The sequence below is a fragment of the Xenopus laevis genome, chromosome 1S (genome assembly GCF_017654675.1).
Source record: "Xenopus laevis strain J_2021 chromosome 1S, Xenopus_laevis_v10.1, whole genome shotgun sequence".
NCBI classification, from domain to species: Eukaryota; Metazoa; Chordata; class Amphibia; order Anura; family Pipidae; genus Xenopus; species Xenopus laevis.
The window spans coordinates 18,076,704-18,100,019 of NC_054372.1; the positions used below are offsets into that span (position 1 = coordinate 18,076,704).

Sequence of the window (23,316 nt, forward strand, 5' to 3'; positions counted from 1 at the left end):
ATTACAGATAGGCTGTCTCCCATAGACTCCATTTTCATCAAATTTCTAAAGATAATTTCCTTTTTCTCTGTACAGGTATAGGATCTCTTATCCGGAAACCTGATATCCAGAAAGTTCCAAATTACGGAATGGCTGTCTCCCATTGACTCCTTTTTCTCTGTAATAATAAAACAGTAACTTGTACTTGATCCCAACTAAGATATAATTAATCCTTTTTGGAATCAAAACCAGCCTTTTGATTTACATGATTTTCTAGAAGACTTAAGGTATATAGATCAAAATTATGGAAAGATCTGTTATCTGGAAAACCCCAGATCCCGAACATTCTGGATAACAGGTCCCATGCCTCTATATGTATATGTGTATATTTTTAACCATATTCATGTTTAGGGTTTAGTTCTCCCGCAAGTAATAAATGGAAGGCAGTAGGAATTCTGCATCATGTCGTGTCCTGCAAAGTGATCGGGTTTTGGGCAGAAAGTTCAGATTCCGTTATCATGTAGGATTCAGATTCGGTTCAGCCAGGCAGAAGGATTTGCCAGAATCCTGCTGAAAAAGGCAGAATCCCGAACCGAATCCTGGATTCTGAGCAACCCTAATAAGCCAATGGGAGAAGTCCCAAAGATATCCTGATCTGCACTGGATTTCGTGCAATAATCCAAAGATTTCGTGGTTTTCGGACAGAAAATCCAAAGAAATTGTACGATCCGATTTTCTAGTTTTTTCATGCACACAAAATTTTCGGGAAAATGTATTAATAAATAAGGGGGGAAAAAATGTGCGGATTTCGTCAGAGTAGTTTTCAGCAAATACTTTCAGATATTTTCGGATTTTGATAAATAACCCTCTATGGGTCAAGGAAATCAAATGTGTACCTTTAAGAAAATCTGTTACAGTTTTTTCGGATCCAGCGCTCCTTACAGTGTTGTTGCGTATATTTAATGAATGCTCATTGATACAGGGGCAATTTCCCAGTCATTATGAGTGACATGTAATTACTGTTGGTTTACGCTGCCTTAATATGGAACATTACATTTTTGTCTCCTTAACCTTTTGATTGGAAAACATAAGCAGATTGCTTATAGAGGCCCTGAGGTATAGGAGGCCAATTGAATGACTGACAGCTAAATTAACCCAAATGATCTAAATATTGCCACTGCTTGTTAATTCAACACTGCTTGATTAATCACTGCCAGGGAAATATTTAAACCGTGGCTACAGCAAAACAAGGCAGTTAAGGTAAATACATCACCAGAACATGAAACATAGATGTTTATGCATTTTTTTTTTATCACTTCCAGGAAGGACGGGAGGTTCCAAAATACAGGAACTTGTTTAGAAGTCAAAGATGAATCTCTCGCATTCAAATTAAAGTCTAACATTACGCAGAAGGGGGTCTGAGACCTTCCCTTACAGCAGCGAGACATCCTTGTGAAATATCTAAGGTGCACGCACTATATATACAGTATATAAGTGAAAAAGAGAATTATGAAAAGCAGAAGTTCTACTGTATGTGGAATTATTCTAATTAAGAAAAAGAAATTCTCTCCTTGCAAGTGCTTGCAGCTGTTCATACAAGCTGTGAAATTACATAATGTGCCAATAATGACCTATCGTGATTAGCCCACACAGAAACGACAAGTAAAACGCTCTAATAATTTATTCATTTGATTTACATGTGCTTAAAATTTGGGGAATATTTTCACTTCTAAATATAAGCTACAGTCATTGCACAATTGACCAAGAAAACAGCAATTTCTTTATTATTCCTATTTATGTATAAACATTATATGGAAACATTGATACCACCACAAAATTAAGCATATTAGGAGGTCAAGGACTTTTTTTTTAATATTATTTTTTCATGTTCCTGGATAAAGATCTGCCCTTATGAAGCATGGTTTATTTTTAAAAGGGGTTAGGACACATTTTTCCCAGAGAGTTGCTTGAAATTTCCCTATTGAAATCTCCCTATTGAAATGTTATTATACAGACATACAGGTATGGGATTTGTTATCCAGAAACCTCTGAATTATGGAAGGACCGTCTCCCATAGGCTCCATTTTATCCAAATAACCCAAATTTTAAAAAATTATTCCCCTTTTCTCTTTAATAATAAAACAGTAGCTTGTACTTCATCCAAACTAAGATATAATTAATCCTTATTAGAAGCAGAACCAGCCTATTGAGTTTATTTAATGTTTATATTTTCTAGTAGACTTAGGGGCACATTTACCTAGGGTTGAACATCGAGGGTTAATTAACCCTCGATATTCGACCGTCAAAGTAAAATCCTTCGACTTCGAATATCAAAGTCGAAGGATTTACCGCTATTCCTACGATTGAACGATCGAAGGAATAATCGTTCGATCAAACGATTAAATCCTTTGAATCGAAGGATATTCCTTCGATCAGGAAATTGTTAGGAAGCCTATGGGGACCTTCCCCATAGGCTAACATTGGCTCGGTAGGTTTTAGGTGGCGAACTAGGGGGTCGAAGAATTTTTTAAAGAGACAATACTTTGACTATCGAATGGTCGAATAGTCGAACGATTTTTAGTTCGAAACGTTTGATTCGAAGTCGAAGGTCGTAGTCGAAGGAGCCCATTCGATCGTCGAAGTAGCCATATTCGACCATTCGAAATTCAAACTTTTTTTTCCTTTATTCCTTCACTCGAACTAAGTAAATGGGCCCCTTAAGGTATGGAGATCCAAATTACAGAAATATCCGTTATCCGGAAAACCCCATGGTCCTGAGCATTCTGGATAACAGGTCCCATACTTATATATGGAAATGGGACAGTCCTATGTTCTAACTGCAATCTACAAAGACATTTATGCAGAGGGAGAAGTACAATATTCTGGAATGGCCGTTACAGTCCCCCGACTTGAATATCATGGAAAATCTATGGGATGATTTGAAGCAGACTGTCCATGCTCGGCAGCCATCAAATGTAACTGAACTGGAGAGATTTTGTACGGACGAATGGTCAAAAATACAGCCATCCAGAATCCAGACACTCATCAAAGGCTATAGGAGGCGTCTAGAGGCTGTTACATTTGCAAAAGGAGCTCAACTAAGTATTGAAGTAATATCTCTGTTGGGGTGCCCAAATTTATTCACCTGTCTAATTTTGTTATGATGCATATTGCATATTTTCTGTTAATCCAATAAACGCTGTAGCGTTAGTACTACCTGTGCTGCTTTCACTATAAATTTTAGCTACTTGCGCAGGGTGGAAGTTCAGAGCCTAAACTGAGGGTAATATATGGTGGTTGGAAACAAATATTGGCTGATTTATGGAGGCCCATTTATCTAAGGTGGAATTTCGAATTCATGTGAATTTTTTTAAATTTGAATATACTCACAATTCAACTGGGAGTTTAAGAAAAAATTTGAATGGCTAATAATCAATCGAATGGTTCCGACCCGAACATCCAAATTGTATTCGATTCGTATGAATCTAGTTTTTCTCCCAAAAAAACTCAATGTCAGGAAGGCTATTAACATCTCAAGGCTCAAGGACCTCTGCCATTGACTTAATGTAAAGTAAATGAACTCGGCAGGTTTTAGGTGGAGAATATTTGAATTAGGACTGTTTCCATTGTCGAGGTATGATAAATCTCACATTCGAATTTACATTTGAATAGATGGATTAAAACTCAAAAAGTGTGGCTTGACATTTGAAAATTTGAATTTACTATTCGACCCTTGATAAATCTGCACCATAGTGTGCCAAGCTGGTTCATACTTACCCAAAAAGACTTTGGTACCAGTGTGATTAAATGTGATAATGACTTGCACTAGAAACAACTAGCCTTTGGGGCAAGGAGGGCACATGGCCAGGAAGTGATGTCACCAACAGGTAAGATTGCCAGTGAGCTCTTATTTTATATTTTTTTACTGTTGTATAGCTGGCCACAGCCTAACCGGCTACCAACCGGCTGCTGGCTACCTGCAGACCACCCTCATGGTCAGTACATCAGGGGGCAGATTTACTAAAGGGCAAAGTGACTAACGCTAGCGAAAGAGATAGACTCTAGCGGTACTTCGCTCCCTTACGCCTGGTGAAGTTGCGCTCTGGCAAATGGACGTAACTACGCAAATGCGATAAGATGCGGATTTTACTGAACTCTTGCGCCAGACTTGCCTTCACCACCTCATACCAGGCGAAGTGCAATAGAGTAGATAGGACTTCCTCAAAAATAGTTGAAAAAAAAAAAGCTGGAGACTTTTCATTTTTCAGGGTAATAGGCTGCAAAATATTCTTCATTTTTTCTGGGGTACCCGGCTTCCCCCCTACATTTCCTATCATATGGCACATAAACTATACAGTGGGCTCATGTGTAGGGCAATATAACAACTCTATTTTATTTTATTAAGGTTGTCCCGGGTTTGTGTAGTGTGACGTATTGGCTGCAACATATACTGTACGTCCATTCAACTTTAATTTCCCGCCGTAGGCAAATTAGGCAACGCTTGCGCAACTTTGCTTCACTTGGCGCAGTAACGCTCGTGCTACTTCGCCAGCGTTCGGTGCACTTGGACGCAACTTTGGATTTTAATGAATTAGCGTTGTCTTGGCGAATCTACACCTGGTGAAGGGTTGCGATGTGAGCGAAGCGGTCACTGGCGAATTTTCAGAGGTTAGTAAATTTGCCCCCAGGTCTTTTCTGGCTGACTGGTTTGTGGGTATTCTGCAGGTACCCAACCTATGCTACATTTTGGTTCCCACTGGGACCTTTATCTAGGTAACCTTTATGTCATTTGCACAAATTGCTTTAAATAATACACTTTGACAACAATATTCCTTGTATTGCTGATCTCTCCTTTGACTTCACCTCACCTGTTCTCTCACTCACCAGCCTTCATTCCCTGCCTGGCTTCCATCATCCTGCACAAGCATCTCTTTCAAATCCCAGTCCAACTAACCACGGACTAACTAACCACGGACAAACTAACTACTTATATATTCCCACAATAGTTTTCTGAGCAGAATTTGGGGATATTGGGAAAACATCTTGAGTGTTGATCTGGTTTTACTCATTTTAGACAAACCGTGTGTCACATTAACTACCTCCAGGAAGTTAGTCCAAACACAAAATAAACTGTTTATGCCCCTTCTCAGATAGATAGCATGACATACTGTTATTAGTTGAAGACAGATGAAATACATTAATTTGATCATGAGCATGTGTTTATATTCTGACTGCCATGTACTCTTGAATCTGACGCCTCATTGCAAAGATATTGTAATCAGATTCTGTTAATTCCAGTATTCTGTTTTTTTTAATAAAATACTTATTTAACTCATAAGAAGAACCTGAGACACTTGTTGTATTTGAAGACCTTGTTGGTTTCTTTTGATCAGCTAATCAGACTTCTATTTAAAAACAAGACTGCCCTTATCACTTAGTTTCCTATATACAGTTCATATGCTACATTAAAACTTATTGGTTTAGAAACTGCTAGGAGGATAACATTATTAATGGAACAAAATTTGCTCCAGGACTAGTATCCCATAGCAATCTTCTGTTTGCTTCAGACCAGGTAAATGCTGATTGGTTGCTACTGATTGCTATAACTAGAGCAAACACTGCTCCAGGTATTCATTTAAACCCAAAAAAAATGAACTCCTGTAAACTTACTCAGTTACTATGCACATTTACAATATGTTTTTACTTTCTTTTAGTGATTTTTAAAGTACACGTATGGGATCTGTTATGTAGAAACCTCAGAATTACGGGATGGCCATCTCCCATAGACTTCATTTTAATAAAATAATTCAATTGTTACAAATTTCCTTTTTCTCTGTAATAAAACAGTAGCTTTTACTTGATCCCAACTAACGGTGGCCATACACTGAGAGATCCGCTCGTTTGTCGATGTCGCCAAACGAGCGGATCTCTCCCCGATATGCCCACCTTGAGGTGGGCAATATCGGGCTGATCCGATTGTGGGCCCTAGGGCCCAACGATCGGATCCTAACGCATGGGAAACGGGGGTCGGATCGCGGGACCGTATCGACGAACAGATGTGGCCACGATCCGACGGGATTTTTCGTCCCATCCGATCGAGATCTGGCCGACTTTCGGCCAGATCTCGATCGGTGAAGCCCGTCGGGGGCCCCATACACGGGCCAATAAGCTGCCGACACGGTCTGTTGGCAGCTTTTATCGGCCCTTGTATGGCCACCTTAAGATATAATCAATCCTTATTGGAGGTAAAAGTCTATTGGGTTTATTTTGGGGCAGATTTATCAAGGGTCGAAGTGAATTCGAGGGAATTTTCGAAGTAAAAAAATTAAAAAGTAAAATAGTTCGAATATTTGATAATCGAAGTACTGTCTCTTTACAAAAACTTCGAATTCAATACTTCACCAAATTTAACCTGCCGAAGTGCTATGTTAGCCTATGTGGACCTTCTAGAGCAGTTTTCTACGTAAAATCGTTCTATTGATAGCAGAAATCCTCGGAATCGTTCGAATCGAAGGATTTAATGGTTCGATCAAACAATTTAACTTCAACCGCAGGATACCTAAATTCACTGAAAAAACTTCGAATTCAATATTCAAAGTATTTTAATTTGATGGTCGAATTTCGAAGTATTTTTATCTTCGAAATTCGACCCTTGATAAATCTGCCCCTTAATGTTTAAATTATTTTTTTTAGTGAACTGAAGGTATGGAGATCCAAAATACTGATATATATCTAAGACCCACCACAAAGATATGTTTTTGGAGGATTCTATTTGATGTCATAAACAGACACAAGGGTGGGTTGAAACGTTGAATGTTTGGTGGCTGAATAAAAGGGGTACTCCCCGACTGCATTAACCAGTGTGTGTGCAGATCCGTTTTCTATACACATTCATAAACAGACACAAGGACATTCAGGGGCAAAATTGAATTGTGAATTATCCAAACTCGATTCGAGTTTTAATTAAAATTCCAATTTCGAGATTTACGCTGGCTTTTTAAGAACTCGAATTCGGCTATTCGCCACCTAAAACCCGCTGAATTACTGTAAAAGTCAATGGGAGAGGTCCAGGTTTTCAGCCTTCCTGACATTTGAGTTTTCGAATCAAGTTTTTTAAAATTTGAGTCAAGTTTTTCTAATCCAAATCAAATTAGATTCGAGTTTTTTAATTCTAAACACATTTGATTAGAGTTTTTCGAATTCAAATCAAATTAGATTTGAGTGTTCAGGTCGATTCAATTCGTCCGAATTGAGATTAGATTTTATTTAGGGAAAATCCCAATGTAAAAACCTAGAAAGTTTAGTATCTCACCAGTAATATGTGGGGCCTGGGTGCTCATTACTCAGACCTACAGCTCGAGGTGGAGGTATCCAACCAAAAGAGAAAAAAACGGCAGGCACCCACAGATCATACAAACAGGCTTGCAAAAGAACTTTATTTAGGCCATAAAGTAGATACATAAATAGCCTTACACGTTTTGTGCCAATGATTGACAACTTATAATCAGATATAATTGTATGCCAGGGAAACCGGCCTGGGCAAAATGCAAAGTATGTCAGTAGTTTAATAAAAAGACAAAATTCAATAAAAATACAGAAGCGTAAACAGGTCCTCAACTTTCTTAAGCCCCCATTGCTCTTAAATGTGCTTTCTGTGTACACATACATAAACTAAAGGCTATTCAGAAAGAACTGGCAAAAGGATCGTATTATTCTTTGTGCATTTTTAGATTAATCCTACTGATAAGAGCTTCAGTATTTGGCCAAGAGTTTTAGGACCAAGTGTGTTACTCTCCACTTATAAAGCAATCACTTAAGCATAACACAGTTATGGTATTAAAAGTAGCAGCTCAAATTATTCTTGGCTTGGGCAGTAAGTAATGCTATAACACCTGACCTTTACACTCCGAGGTAGTTTATGTGCAAGCCTTTTCTTTACCTGTGTTTGCTCTTATAAGGATATTCTATGATAGAGATCTCCAAGAGCCCGCTTTTAGGAAATTGAAAGACATGAGTATGAAGAATAAATTGAGATGTCTGTGCTACATAAACTGAAACGTGCAATAATGTCTTGCTTATCAAGGGATACAATTACGTTATAGAAAGCTCAAATAATGTTCAGAATGGTTGCGTTTATTTGCGAATTCTTAAGGTTGAAAAGGCCAAGATGCCCAATAAACCATAGTGTTCCAATGCGGTTACTGTATTAACTACAGTGAAACCTTAACTTTACATCCCCTGATTTTAAGTTTTTCCTCACTTTCATTGTTTTTTTGTGGTCCCACCTATACTGTATATTATGCATAATATAATTCCCTGATTTTACATTTTCCCAGATTTTTAATGTTTTTATTCTGGTCCCTTGAAAAACGTAAAATGGGGTTTCTACTTTATATATTTCATAAATTAATGAATCATTTTGTTATAAAGGGGGCAAAGATGAGTGTAAGGGGACAATGTACCTTGTTTCTGAGTACAGCTTAAAGGGCAACTTTGCCGTTATAAAAATTAATTAAACTGCTGTGGCTATTTAATAAATCTTCTTTTTAATATTTTTATTTTAAAGTTTGTAATATTATTACAGTTTTCCAAAGCCCCTAACGTAAATGGTCTATACTCAAAACTGTCCCTTTCTTTTAACCAGTTCTACTCTTTCCAACTCTAATATCTGATATCGTTAGCAGCAGGAAAAATATTTGTTTGAGGGAGTGGTCTAATAAACCCTACTTGCGACACAGCTTTTTTATTTATTTTTTGCCACAAATTAAATTTTTTTTGCACAAAAACTCACAAATTCGATTTGCATATTCAAAACTTCTAATGTTAAGCATTTATTAAGCACACAAAAATTTTTTTTAAAAAAAACTCGATTAGCAAAACTTCGGCATAATAAAAGCTTACAATTTCATGTAGAAGTCAATGTGATTTGTCCTAGCAAAATTTGAGTTTTTTGAAGTTATAACTCACAAATTTGTACTTTTTCAACCTGTTCAAATTTGATTTTTGTTAAATAAGCCCATTAATGTTTTAATTCTGTGAAAGATAGATACATCAAAACCAAATTTATTAATAGAGTAGAACTTACTCGCAGGCTGACCAGTATATACAATGGGGTTTCGGACACATGTCTGAAGAGTGCTAAAGCTATTGGTTTTCTTGTATTCTGGGAATGGTTCTGGTGGGAGGCTTTATGATATGCTGAACAAGTGTTGCCCTTTCCCAATATATTGTCTATTAGCCTGCACCTACCAGCCTATGGGGCAAATTCACTAAGATCCGAAGTTCTGCCGGCGACAGCTTCGCCACACTCTGCCACACTTCGTCAGGCGTAGTTTCGCCAGCGCTACGCAAATTCACTAAAATGCGAAGTTGCGCTCAGGGAGGCGAATGGTAGCGAAGTTGCGCTAGCGTTAATTCGTCAAGCAAACTGAAGTTACGCTAGCTAATATGGGTTAAGCTACAAGGGTAATGCGCTGCAGTACTACAAGTAATTGGTGGGTATTTTAGCACTGGCACTGCCACTATTGTTCACTGGCATTAACTAATTATTTTTCCTTCTTATTTAGTACTATTAGCATCGCCACTGGTTTTAAAGGGGAAGAAGAACTAATAAATGGAAGGATATAAGTTATTAATAATATATGTTAAATTCACAACAGTAATTTAAAACAACACTGGTATTTTAAATTGATAATGCACAGGTATCATGTATAGGTATGGTGAATTGTAACAATACTGGCTGTATACAGAGACACTTATTAATAATATCACTTTAAGGGAATTTTAATTGATTGGGGTTCAATTGTATGATGGGATGCTCCTTTTAAGATTCTATTTTTCATGCTGCTGTACTGGAATGTATGTAATTAACTGTTGAAAATAAAAAATAAATTTATAAAAAAAAAAAAAAAAAAAGAGTAGAGATATGAAGTTACGCTAGCGATGCCTAATTTGCATACGGTGCCAAGTTAAAGTACAAATATGTAGCAGCACTACACAAGCTGGGAAAGCTTCATAAAATAAAATAGAGTTGTTATTTTGCCCTATACATGTGCCCACTGTATACTTTAGGTGCCATATGTTAGGAAATGTATGGGGGAAAGAGGGTACCACTAAAAAAATTTACGATCTTTTTCAGCCTATCACCCTTCAAAAAGGAAAAGACGCCAGCATTTTTTGGGACTTAGAAAAAAATTTCAGCTTTTTTTCAAGCAAGCCCTATCTACTCTATTGCACTTCGCCTGGTCTCAGGTGACGAAGGCAAGCCTGGCGCAAGAGGTAACCTTCAGTAAAATGTGCAAGTTAGTGAATTAGCGTAGTTACGTCCCATTCGCCATAGCTCAACTTCGCCTGGCGTAAGGGTGCGAAGTAGCACTAGAGTAGGTCCACTTCGCTAGCGAATTTACGCCAGCGTCCGTTAGTAAATCGGCGAAGTAACGAAATGACGTCACGCTGGCAAATTTGCGCTACCGCTAGCCACTTCTCGCTTTAGTGAATTTGCCCCTATGACGCTAGTCTATACTGTTATGCTAATCTGCTATCTGCAGCTATTTTACTATGCTATTATTATTATTACAATGGAAATCATCAACATGCTGAATTTCTGGAAGAAAATAATTGACTCCCTGCCAAAACAAACAAGTTTATCGTGCTCAAGGCTGCCATGAAAAAATTGAGGTGATCTGGGTTACATGGATTATGGCGAAACAACCTGACTGAATGGAATACTTTATGTGGCATATGCTCTCCACTCTTATCTCCCTTTCTCTTCCTTACTCCTCTCTATCTTCAGGTAAGGAGTTCCCTCGTTGTATAAAATACAAAGATATTTAAAAAAAACTTATTAAAAAAAAATGGTAGCTGTTCTCTTTTTAATTTTTCCATTTAAAGAAAAAAATGCCATAGGGCAAGACAGGCTGTTTTCCACGTGCATATTTATTATATAAAAGGAAGCAGTTGTGACTGCTCCAAAAAACGCATTCACAGTGGTCAAATTTCCAATAAAACGGTGGAATGCTTTTTTGGGTTGACCAAAAAAAAGTTGAAACAAAGTAATTTACTCTTCATTTATTCAGGTTGAATCCCCATACTTACCATGTGTAGGTATAAAAAGCAGGTGTTTTCCGGATACATATTTCCATGATTTGTATCACCATATCAACCAAAAAAAAAAATCACAAATTGATTTTTTTTTTGCCCCAACAAAGATTTATGCCGCTTGTATCATGTACAAAGCTCTGTCTTAATACAGAGAAAAAGAAGATAATTAAAAAAAAAATTATATTTGATTAAAATTGACTGTTAAGGGGATAGCCTTCCTGTAATTTGGCTGTTTCTGGATAATAGATTTGTGGGTAATAAACTCCATGCCTGTATTGTATTATAAAACATTTTTGTGCATCACTTGTACACATATTTAGAAAGAAGGCATTGCAGCCGCATTATTATCACTGAAAAATACTTTGAAACAGACACTCAAATAAAGGCGATCTTCCACCAGGTGGTTGAAGTAGAGTTAAAAGGATGACCAAGGGGCAGATTCACTAAGGGTCGAATTTCGAAGTTAAAAATACTTCGAAATTCGACCCTCGAATTGAAATCCTTCGACTTCGAATATCGAAGTCGAAGGATTTAGCGCTAATCCTTCGTTCGATCGATCGAAGGATTTTTCGTTCGATCGAACGATTAAATCCTTCGAATCGAACGATTCGAAGGATTTGAATCCAACGATTGAACGAAAATCCTTCGATCAAAAAAAGGTTAGCAAGCCTATGGGGACCTTCCCCATAGGCTAACATTGACTTCGGTAGGTTTTACCTGCCGAAGTAGGGGGTCGAAGTTTTTTTTAAAGGGCAAGTACTTCGACTATCGAATGGTCGAATAGTCGAACGATTTTTCGTTCGATTCGTTCGATTTCGTTCGAATTCGAACGAATTTAACCAATTCGATGGTCGAAGTACCAAAAAAATACTTAGAAATTCGAAGTATTTTTCATTCGAATCCTTCACTCGAGCTTAGTGAATCTGCCCCCAAGTGTTTGTAACACAAAACGCGTAAGGCTGTGGACACAATAAATAATTTTTACTGTACTTCAACTACCTGGTTGAAGATTACCTTTGAGTGCCTGTTCCAAAGTATTTTTCGGCCTGTCCGCTCCCCGTGCTGAGGGCTCAGGGCGGTGAACCTGGGCCACACTTGGTGAGTAACAACTAGACCTATTGGAGACCCTTATTCAAGTTTTATTATACCATAATTATCATTATTTAAGCCTTACAGTGATCCCCAACCGGTAGCTAGTGAGGAACATGTTGCTCTCCAACCTCTTGGATGTTGCTCCCAGTGGCCTCAAAGCAGGTAATTATTTTTGAATTCCAGTCTTGAAGGGAAGTTTTAATTGCATACAAACTAGGGATGCACCGAATCCAGGATTCGGTTTGGGATTCGGCCAGGATTCGGCCTTTTTCAGCAGGATTCGGCCGAATCCTTCTACCCGGCCGAACCGAATCCGAATCCTAATTTGCATATGCAAATTTGGAGCGGGGAGGGAAATTGCGTGACTTTTTGTGAGAGAACAAGGAAGTAAAAAATGTTTTCCCCTTCCGGCCCCTATTTTGCATATGCAAATTAGGGTTTGGATTCGGTTCGGTATTCGGCCGAATCTTTCACGAAGGATTCGGGGTTCGGCCGAATCCAAAAAAGTGGATTCGGTGCATCCCTAATACAAACTAAGTATAGTATCAAGTAGAGCCTCTTGTAGGCTGCCAGTCCACATAGGGGCCACCAAATAACCAATTACAGCCCTTATTTGGCACCCCAATTAACTTTTCATGCTTGTGTTACTCCCCAACTCTTTTTACATTTGCATGTAGCCCACGTGTAGGAAAGTTGTCAGCTGCAGCTTTGTCAGAGGGGAGCCAATATCCATTTAAAAAGCTTGTTCACACTTCTCTGCTTGTCTTTCCTTCTCATCGGTTGCTTTGTGTGATAATACATAGGAAATTGTGGTGGGGGGGGGGGTGACATTCTTCCCGATCAATGTGTTGCAGTGATAAAGAAATAAAAGACTACTTCACTGTAATGATGCTTCCAGACTTTCCTCAAGTCAGGTGGTTGCTTGCAGTTAATGATCTGTGACATGCCACACAAGTAGCCTTAAAAAGACGTATTATCCACTGCATGTGCAACAATATTTGCTTTATGGATGGCTAAATGAATGAAGACTTTCAATGTAACTGTAAAAAGTAAAATCAAAAGAAAACTTACAAGTAACATGTTTTTTTTTCTGAGTAAAAAGGCTGTGAACATTTTCCATTAATACTTAACCTTTTGCAGGAGTAGCGCAACCACATGTAATAGCTGCAGCCAGGAAGCCAAAATGTTGCCCATAGTTAATTTTTTATACCCTGCTATAAACAGACCGCTTCATACTCTTATATATAAACAAGATTGCCAGCCTCTCAGGGATTAGCCGTGCCTACGTTATCTGCTGGAGAACGAACGCCAGAACTTTTGTACAGTATTTTTTTTACTTTATTAAACTGCCATCTCCAAACTAAACACCATCAGGAAACAGATACTGATCACTTTAATTAAATGTAAGTCAGGCTTAATGCTGGATTTGTGTTAAAACATGTTAAACGTGAATGCAGCTAATAAAGAGGGATTGACAATTTAGCCACAAGTGAGTTAAATCTATGAGGCATGATATCCTGAGACGCTTCAGACATTCACACATTTTCTGTTTATAATTTTATTTCATTTACTAGACTCAACTTTTGTCCGCCATATGTCCACTCTAGATTAACTATTCCCTGGGGTACAATTAGGGGTTTCCATTTGTTGTAAGAAGAACAGAGTATGAAGGATACGGCCAGAAGCAACATTTGCACCTAAACTAAAAACAGAAGCACATTCAGGCTACGGTGGCTGCAGCATCTTTATTCATCAGACATTTGTCTTCTTTGCCAGATATATAAACTTAAACCTATATGCACGGCTGCAGTTGCAGTAAAATTGGGTTTCCAACGGAAATAAGCTTATAAAGATTATTAAAAAATGAAATAAGTTTTGTTTATGCAAATCCATACACTAAGGGGCCGATTCACTTACTTTGAGTGAAGGATTCGAAGTTAAAAAACTTTGAATTTCAAAGTTTTTTTTGGGCTACTTCGACCATCGAATGTGCTACTTCGACCTTCGAAGGATTCAAAGTAAAAATCATTCAACTATTCGACCATTCGATAGTCGAAGTACTGTCTCTTTAAAAAAAACTTCGACCCCCTAGTTTGCCATCTAAAAGCTACCGAAGTCAATGTTAGCCTATGGGGAAGGATATTCCTTCGATCGTTGGATTTAAATCCTTCGAATTTTATCGTTCGATCGAAGGATTATTCCTTCGATCGTTTGATCGTACTATCTGCGCTAAATCCTTCGACTTCGATATTCGAAGTCGAAGGATTTCAATTCCCAGTCGAATATCGAGGGTTAATTAACCCTTGATATTCGACCCTTAGTGAATCAGCCCCTAAGGTACAGTTTTATCAAGGGTCAAAATGAAAATTCTAATTCGATTTTTTTTTTAAAAAAAAAAATTTATGGTCAAAACTGTCAAATTTGACTAGGAAATTATCCAAACTCGATTAGAGTTTTTTTTTAAAAAAAAATCTAATTCGATTTTCGAGCTTTATCAAACTCTAGTCCTTTAAGAATCCGACTATCTAATTCGAATTCCGAGTGATGTGAGTCAAAAAAAAAACTCATATGAATTTGAAATTCGAATATTGATAAATGTGCCTCCCCCATGTTGACAGTGTGCAGTGATAATTAGAATATAGTAATGGCTACATTCATACGATGGATTACAATGATACCAACCCCTCTGAGATTATTAAAAAAAAAAAAAAAATATATGAAATTACAGGTATAATTTCATGTGAGCAAACATATTTGGAATGACTTTTTCCCAAAAAGCTTCAAACCAATTTGCACATTTTCACTGCTTTTTAAAACGTATATTTTTCATAGAACACGGTTTATGGAATGAACTCCTTCTCCTTTAAGAGAACTATGCTGCCCCTTACTGTGACAGATTGTGCTCCTCGTTGACCCCCGCTGTCAAGTATGTCACAGTGTTAGATCATGGAGGTAAAGCTGAGGTGGGTTTGGACTACTCACTAGACTGAAAGAAACACCACAGGAGGGCAGTGATTTCAGGGCAGTGTGCAGGAGGGCTAACTGCTACTGTGTCCATGTTAGGGGTAGAGTTATAGCCAAAGGGGCACAGTATATATATGCAAAATTCAAATTCCTTTTATTGTGTACAAAAATCTGCAGTTTCGGCCCCCATTGGGGCCTTTTTCATGTATCCTTCAAAAAGGCCCCAATGGGGGCGAAACATCGGATTTTTGTACACAATAAAAGGAATTTGGATTTTGTACAAAATGGAGTGCGGGTCTATTCAATGATTTTATATATATATATATAAGAGGTGGGATCTGTTATCCAGAATGCTAGGCACATGGGGATTTCTGGATAACAGATCTTTCTGTAAATTGGATCTTCATACCTTAAGACTACTAGAAAATCATGTAAACATTCAATTAACCCAATAGACTGGTTTTGCTTCCAATAAGGATTAATTATATCTTAGTTGGGATCAAGTACAAGGTAATGTTTTATTATTACAGAGAAACAGAAATGATTTAAACATTTTTGGATTATTTGATTATAATGGAGTCTATGGGAGACGGGCTTTCCGTAATTCGAAGCTTTCTGGATAAGGGGTTTCCGGATAACGGATCCCATACCTGTATTATATATCTCTTAAGATAAATTATTATTTGTATTTTTTTCAATATATTTTTAAGGCAAGATTTACTAATGGCATTTATAAGAATATGTTAAATATAAGTAACGCACAAAGGAAAAATATTGAACTGTGATTTAAAAAGATGGTTCTTGCAGGAGTGTTGTCAGAATAATACATCAAAACTGAAAGCAAAGAAGGAGACTTTAAAAACTGCATTAACATGTAACCTTTAAACTTCATTGTGTAACAAACCATCAGTTTTTTGTTTTTTTACAGAGAGATGTTGGGGCAATTTATCATAGCTGGAGTGTACAGACAGTCAACATTCTTAATTAGGGTTGATGCACTCTCCTACTTGCCCCTGTCTGTCAAGTAGACTGTTTAAAGATCTGAGTTATTAGTCTCTATAAGGGAGCAGGGGAAAGATCTGGTTAATATCAATACGTTGAAATCGTTCATCCATCCATGTTGTCTGATAATTCCTACCCTTACTAGAAACACTAGATAACCAGTGCCCCTGGGACAATCAAAGGGACTATAAATCAAGAGGAGTGCAGCTCTCATACATCCTGGGTTAATACCTGTTTATAATATCTCTAGTAAGAATGCAGGTTTGACACTTGAAGATTCATCAGAGACAGCGAGCAGGCAGAGCAAGCAAGGTTATTCCAGATTTCCAAAAAAAATAAGATTAAGCAAAATACATTTTTCAAACATGTGACACGTTAAAAGCAATTCTTGGTTAAACCACTGGGTTTATTTTACAGTAAACTCTTATAAGATGTTTAAAGGAGAACTAAACCCTAAAAATGAATATGGCTAAACATGCCATATTTTATCTAGTGAACTTATTGCAGCAGCCTAAAGTTTCAGCTTGTCAATAGCAGCAATGATCCAGGACTTCAAACTTGTCACAGGGGGTCACCATCTTGGAAAGTGTCTGTGACACTCACATGCTCAGTGGGCTCTGATTGGCTGTTGAGAAGCTAAGCTTAGGGCTCGTCACTAATTATCCAGCAGAAAATGAGCTTCCCCTGTAATATAAGCTGATGCTACAGGGCTGATTATTAAATTATGATGCTAATTGCACTGGTTTCTGTGCTGCCATGCTGTATCTGTTATTAATGTCTAATCAGCATTATATTGTGTCATTTATATTCTATGGGGGTTATTTACTAAACTTCGAATGCAAAAATAACAAAAAATTCGTAATTTTTTTTTTATAAAATCGGACTTTTACATTTTTCGGAATTTATTAAACCCCATGGATGGATAAGTCAAAATCAGAAAATCCGCCATCTCAGACCTGTCGAGGTTGCATAAAAGTCAATGGGGCAAATTTACTAAAGGGCGAAGTGACTAACGCTTGTTAAAATTCGCCAGTATGACGTCATTTCAGTACTTCACCAATTTACTAAAGGTCGCTGGTGTAACTTTACTAATGAAAGGAGATAAACTCTAGCGGTACTTCACTCCCTAACGCCTGGCGAATTTGCACTCTGGCGAATGGACGTAACTACGCGAATTCACTACGATGTGCATTTTACTGAACGTTACCTCTTGCGCCAGACTTGCCTTAGCCACCTCAGACCAGTCGAAGTGCAATAGAGTAGATAGGAGTTTCTAAAAAAATAGTTGAAAATTTTCAACTATTGAAATTTTCAAAATTGAAAGTCCCACAAAACGCTGGCGTCTTTTCCTTTTTTCAGGGTGATAGGCTTCAAAAGAGTGTAAATTTGTTGGGGTAACCGGCTTCCCCCCTACATTTCCTAACATATGGCACATAAACTATACACTGGGCTCATGTGTAGGGCACTATAACAACTCTATTTTATTTTATTAAGGTTTCCCGGGCTTGTGTAGTGTAATGTATTTGCTGCAACATATACGTCAATTGAACTTTAACTTCCAACCATATGCAAATTAGGCAACGCTAGCGCAACTCCGCTTCGCTTGGCGCAGTAACGCTAGCGCAACTCACGAGCGTTCAGCGCCCTGGACGCAACTTCCAATTTTAGTGAATTAGCGTTGTCCTGGTGAATCTACGCCTGGCACTGTGAGAGAAGCCGTAGTGAATTTGCCCCAATGGGAGAAGTTCCAATGATTTTTTGATGTGCGCTGGGTTTCATGCAATACCCCGAAGTTTTCAGGCAAAAATCAGAGTTTTCGGGTGAAAAATCTGAAAAAATTGGATGAAAAATCCGGAAAATTCTTGAAAATCTGAGTTTTTCCAGCAAAGCAAATTTTTGGGAAAATGTAATAATAAATAATCGCAAAAAAACCCGAGCAGATTTGATCAGAGTTTGTAGCAAAAAATATTGAGATAAATTAGGACTTTGATAAATAATCACCTATGTGTACTGTATATTATGAGTGGGTAACTTAGCTCAGTAAGTGACAGCAGCACAGAGCATGTGCAGTGAATCAGCAGAAAAGAAGATGGGGAGCTACTGGGGCATCTTTGGAGACACAGATCTTTACTGCTAAAGGGCTGTGGTTGTTTTGGGGCTGGTACAGAAGCAAAAAACATAGGGGCCGATTCACTAACTTCGAGTGAAGGATTCGAAGTAAAAAAAATTCGAATTTCAAAGTGTTTTTTGGGCTACTTCGACCATCGAATGAGTTACTACGACCTTCGACTACGACTTCGATTAGAACTATTCGAAATAAAAATCGTTCGACCATTCGACCATTCGATAGTCGAAGTACTGTCTCTTTAAGAAAAAATTTCGACCCCTAGTTCGCCAACCTAAAAGCTACCGAACTCAATGTTAGCCTATGGGGAAGGTCCCCATAGGCTTGGCTAACTTTTTTTTGATCGAAGGATATTCCTTCGATCGTTGGATTAAAATCTTTCGAATCGTTCGATTCGAAGGATTTTATCGATCGATCGAAGGAATAATCCTTCAAACGCACTATTTGCGCTAAAATCCTTCAACTTCGATATTCGAAGGATTTTAATTCCCAGTCAAATATCGAGGGTTAATTAACCCTCGATATTCGACCCTTTGTGAATCGGCCCCCTAATGTACATTTCTAGCTACTTCTTTAGTTAAGCTTTAGTTCTCCTTTAACAGAGAACAGTTTTGCCCTCTGAACTAGCCCATGTTGAAATCAGTGGGGCCAATTTTACAGAAAACCCAAAAGTGTCAAAAGTAGCAAGGTTTTTCATTTTTTTTTTTTTTTTTTGCAATTTCCTATAATACAAGGAAGAGCAGGACACAAAGTAGAAAAAGAACACTAGGAATTGCTCCTATTTTTGCACTTTGCTCCCAACACTGTACTTAAGAAAATTACCATATTTTTATGCAAGAATCCTAGAGTAGCAGTTCCCTGGCTCCCTATTGGATGGGAGTAAGCGGTTTAGATATGGGCCCCAGTCTAAAGGGTGGTTGGCTCTACAAGATACTTCTGAAAGCCCAGCCTGCAGGTAAATTGGGATACATAGTTAATAGCTGTCCTAAAGAAGTTTGGATCTGTAGCCAAATGGCTCATGCAGCATCATTTTCATGCATTTAAAGGGGCTGTTCACGTTTGAATGAACTTTTAGTATTATGTAGAGCAGTGATCCCCAACCACTGACTCATGTACAATATGTTGCTCTCCAACCCCTTGGATGTTGCTCCCAGTGGCCTCAAAGCAGGTGCTTATTTATCAATTCCAGGCTTGGATGCAAGTTTTAGTTGCATAAAAACCAGATGTACTGCCGAACAGAGTCTCCTGTAGGCTGAAAGTCCACATAGGGGCCACCAAATAGCCAATTACAGCCCTTATTTAGCACCCCAGGAAGTTTTTGCTCACGGGTAAAAAAGGTTGGGGGCCCCTGATGTAGAGAGTGATATTCTGAGACAATTTGGTTTAAAGTTTTTATTTGTGGTTTTTAAATGTTTTAGCTTTTTATTCAGCAGCTCTCCAGTTGGCAATTTCAGCAATCTGGTTACTATGGTTTAAATTCCCCTAGCAACCATGCATTGATTTGAATAAGAGACGAGAATATGAATAGGAGAGGCCTGAGTAGAAAGATGAGTAATAAAAAGTAACAACTACAATACATTTATAGCCTTTACAGAGCATTTGGTTTTTAGATGGGGTCAGTGACCCTAATTTCAAAGCTGGGAAGAGTCAGAAGAGGGCAAATAATTCAAAATCTATACTAAAAAAAATTAAGGCAAAATGGCAATTTAGAATTTAGAATTAGAATTAGCTATTCTATAACAAATCAAAGGGATTTCAAGATCCAAAATCCATCTCTTTAACAAGGTGAAGCAGAACTTAAAATCAGAGGAGGAATATCATGGTTTCCTCTAAATATGAGGGATCATGTCCATCTGTAGAAAACAATTTCTCATCTGTTTAAAACATTTTTTTTTATAAACCCACCTTGTTTATAAAAATACTAAACATTCCCTTTCTCTTTATTACACTCTGTGCAAGATTTCTGCTACAGGTATGGGACCTGTTATCCAGAATGCTCGGTACCTGGGGTTTTCCGGATAAGGGATCTTTCAGTAATTTGGGTCTTCGTGTCTTAAGTCTACTAAAAATTCATTTAAACATTATATAAACCCAATAGACTGGTTTTACTTCCAATAAGGATTAATTATATCTTAGCTGGGATCAAGTACAAGCTACTGTTTTATTATTATTACAGAGAAAAAGGAAATCATTTTTAAAATTTTGGATTATTTGGATAAAATGGAGTCTATGGGAGATGGCCTTTCCGTAATTCAGAGCTTTCTGGATATCGGGTTTCCGGATAAGGGATCCTATACCTGTATTAATCTTCCAAACTTACATGCTATGCTCTGTCTTGTGGCAATGGTAAGAGGCCCTAGCAACAAGCTTGAATTGTAGTAGTTAAATCCTTTAAAAACAACAAAAATAAATCTAAAGACAAAAATAACAACTGACTTTAAAATATGTTTGTCTACAACATGATTTTAAGGTGAACATTCCCTTAAAAAATCTCACTTAAGAAATGAGGTTCTGGGGAGAGAAATGGAGATGTATATATTTCCCCCATTGTGCTCTTTAGGGTATCAAAGTGTGAAAGATGATGGACAAATAACTCCTAAAATAAAAACTGAACCTAAAAAAAACCCTGATTACACTGCTCTAAACTCAGAATTCTAAAAGCTCCAGTATTGAATTTAATTTTGCACATTATACATATAACAAATAGATCACCAATGTTATAGCCAGCACTTACTTTTATTACCAACAAGGGCAACAAAAGGTTGTCTTTCGGATTCTTCGTTTACTTTCTTCACCATTGAAAGCCAGTCTTCTAAATTTTCAAAGCTCTGATAATTTGTGATATCATACACCAAAAGAACTCCCTGAGAAAACATGAATTCATTGTCAGTCCTGTGTAAAAACAGAGAACCAGGCATGTTAAAAAAGACTAGTTTGATGGATGTCAGTAGTTTAGGTACCATGAGTGATTATTTCATTGAAACAAAGGATTACCCAGAGGTTATCAATAAGAGGCACAATTATCAAGGGTCAGATTTCAAATTCATGTGAGTTTTTAAAACTCCCCTAAACTCCCACAAATTCGACTAACCGAAATTTATTAATAAAATCAAATTTTTCCAACTCGGACGAATTTAAATGACCCGAAAATTCGAATCTAATTCGAATCTAATTCGATCAAACTTGATTTGAGTTTTTTCACTGGAAAAAACTCAAATGTCAGAAAGGCTGCAAATATCTCCAAATTGATCCCTGGACCTATACCATTGACTTAAACAGCAATTCGGTAGGTTTTAGGGGGCGAATAGTCAAACTTAAATTCTTAGGGCCAGTGTATGATAAATCTTGAAAATCAAATTAGAATTTTTTAAAAAAACTCAAATTGAATCTAGATAACTCCTTAGTCGAATTTGGCAGCTTTAACCATAAAATAAAATTTGAAAAAACTCGCTTAGTTTATATAAACAAGCTGCTGTGTAGCCATGGGGGCAGCCATTCAAGCACAGGATACACAGTAGATAACAGATAAGTACTACTATAGTTTATATAAACAAGCTGCTGTGTAGCCATGGGGGCAGCCATTCAAGCACAGGATACACAGTATAAAACAGGTAAGTTCTGCAGAATCCCATTGTATATTACAGAGCTTATCCGTTATCTGCTGTGTATCCTGTACCTTCTCTCCTTTTCAGCTTTGAATGGCTGCCCCCATGGCTACACAACAGCTTGTTTATATAAACTATAGTAGTACTTATCTGTTATCTACTGTGTATCCTGTGCTTGAATGGCTGCCCCCATGGCTACACAGCAGCTTATTTATATAAACTATAGTAGTGTTTCTGAAGCAAACACACCAGTTTTACCAGTGCAGGACAATACTACATTATATTGGCATTCTTTTAAAACAGTTTCATTTTTTTGGTGTTACTGTTCCTCCCTGCTCCCCCCCCCCCCCAGCCTAGCTGTTACCTTCGGTAAATGCCCCTAACTATTTTCTTACCTCTCTTCAGATTCAGCGAAGCGGAGAGCCATCTTCTTCTCTTTGGTCTTCTTCGGGAAGTAAGTGCCATATCTGCACTTTGGGGTTTTGACTACTGTGCATGTGCCAAAATTGACGGAAATTGCCGAAGCACTGGAAGAAGACCTGAAGAGCCAGAAGATGGTGCCCGTGAGCTCGCTGCGCTGAATCTGCAAATAAAGGTAAGTAAAGAGTTAGGGGCATTTACCGAAGGGGGGAGCAGGGGGGGGGGGGGTCTATGTAAGGTAGGGGTTTTTATAATTAAGGGTTTGGTTCTCCTTTAAGGATTGAATTCAAAATTCAAAATCTAATTTTCTAATTTTTTTTTTGGTCAAAACTCTCAAATTTGAGTTGTGACTTATCTAAACTCAATTCAAATTTTAATTCAAATTTCGAGGTTTACCAAAAGCTGGCCCTTTAAAAATTCAAATTTGGCTATTTGCCCCCTAAAACCTGCCGAGTTCATGTATAAGTCAATGGGAGAGGTCCAGGCATCAATTTGGACATGATTCTAGCTTTTCTTACTTCTGATTTTTTTTGGAGAAAAAACTCTAATCGAGTTTAATCAAATTCGAATTGAATTCAGTTCAAGTTTTCGAGTCAGTAAAATTCATGGCAGTTTTAGATATTCGATTTCTTTATTAAATAACCCCTCAATCAAAATTGAGCCTCTAAACGTCTAAGAATATAACCAATAACTAAGCATATTACTTTTGGTGGTTCGAAATACCATTAAATAAAGATTAAAAGTTTTACCAGTAGAACCTTTTTGTGTAACATGTTTATGACATTAGCCCAGTAACTGGCAAGTTGTTGATAATTTACAGCCAGGAAAATGATTTTCCAGCAAACCCTAAAACCTCTATTTTATACATTCCTAAGTCCTTTTCATGTACAAAATCCACGTTTACATTTTTTTCCTCTTTATATTGTTTGCACCAACATGTTCTCAGGTTTTTTTCCCCCTCTTACTTCAGTATCCTTGTAGTTTATGATTAAATTGGAGGGTGTAGGATCACTGTTAATTTCCTCTTTT

At 37.6% G+C, this 23,316-nt stretch overlaps 1 protein-coding gene across 1 annotated transcript in view; it reads right to left on the bottom strand.

Annotated features, from left to right (window-relative positions):
• The window catches only part of LOC108704175 (ras-related protein Rab-28-like), a 74,847-nt gene that overhangs the window by 19,696 nt on the left and 31,835 nt on the right, over positions 1-23,316 (bottom strand). The window contains exons 4-5 of the mRNA XM_041577822.1: positions 20,997-21,126; positions 20,560-20,651 (exon numbers count right to left, since the gene is read on the bottom strand). Of these exons, the coding sequence (XP_041433756.1) occupies positions 20,560-20,651; positions 20,997-21,126 (222 nt within the window). The remainder of the gene's footprint in view (positions 1-20,559; positions 20,652-20,996; positions 21,127-23,316) is intronic.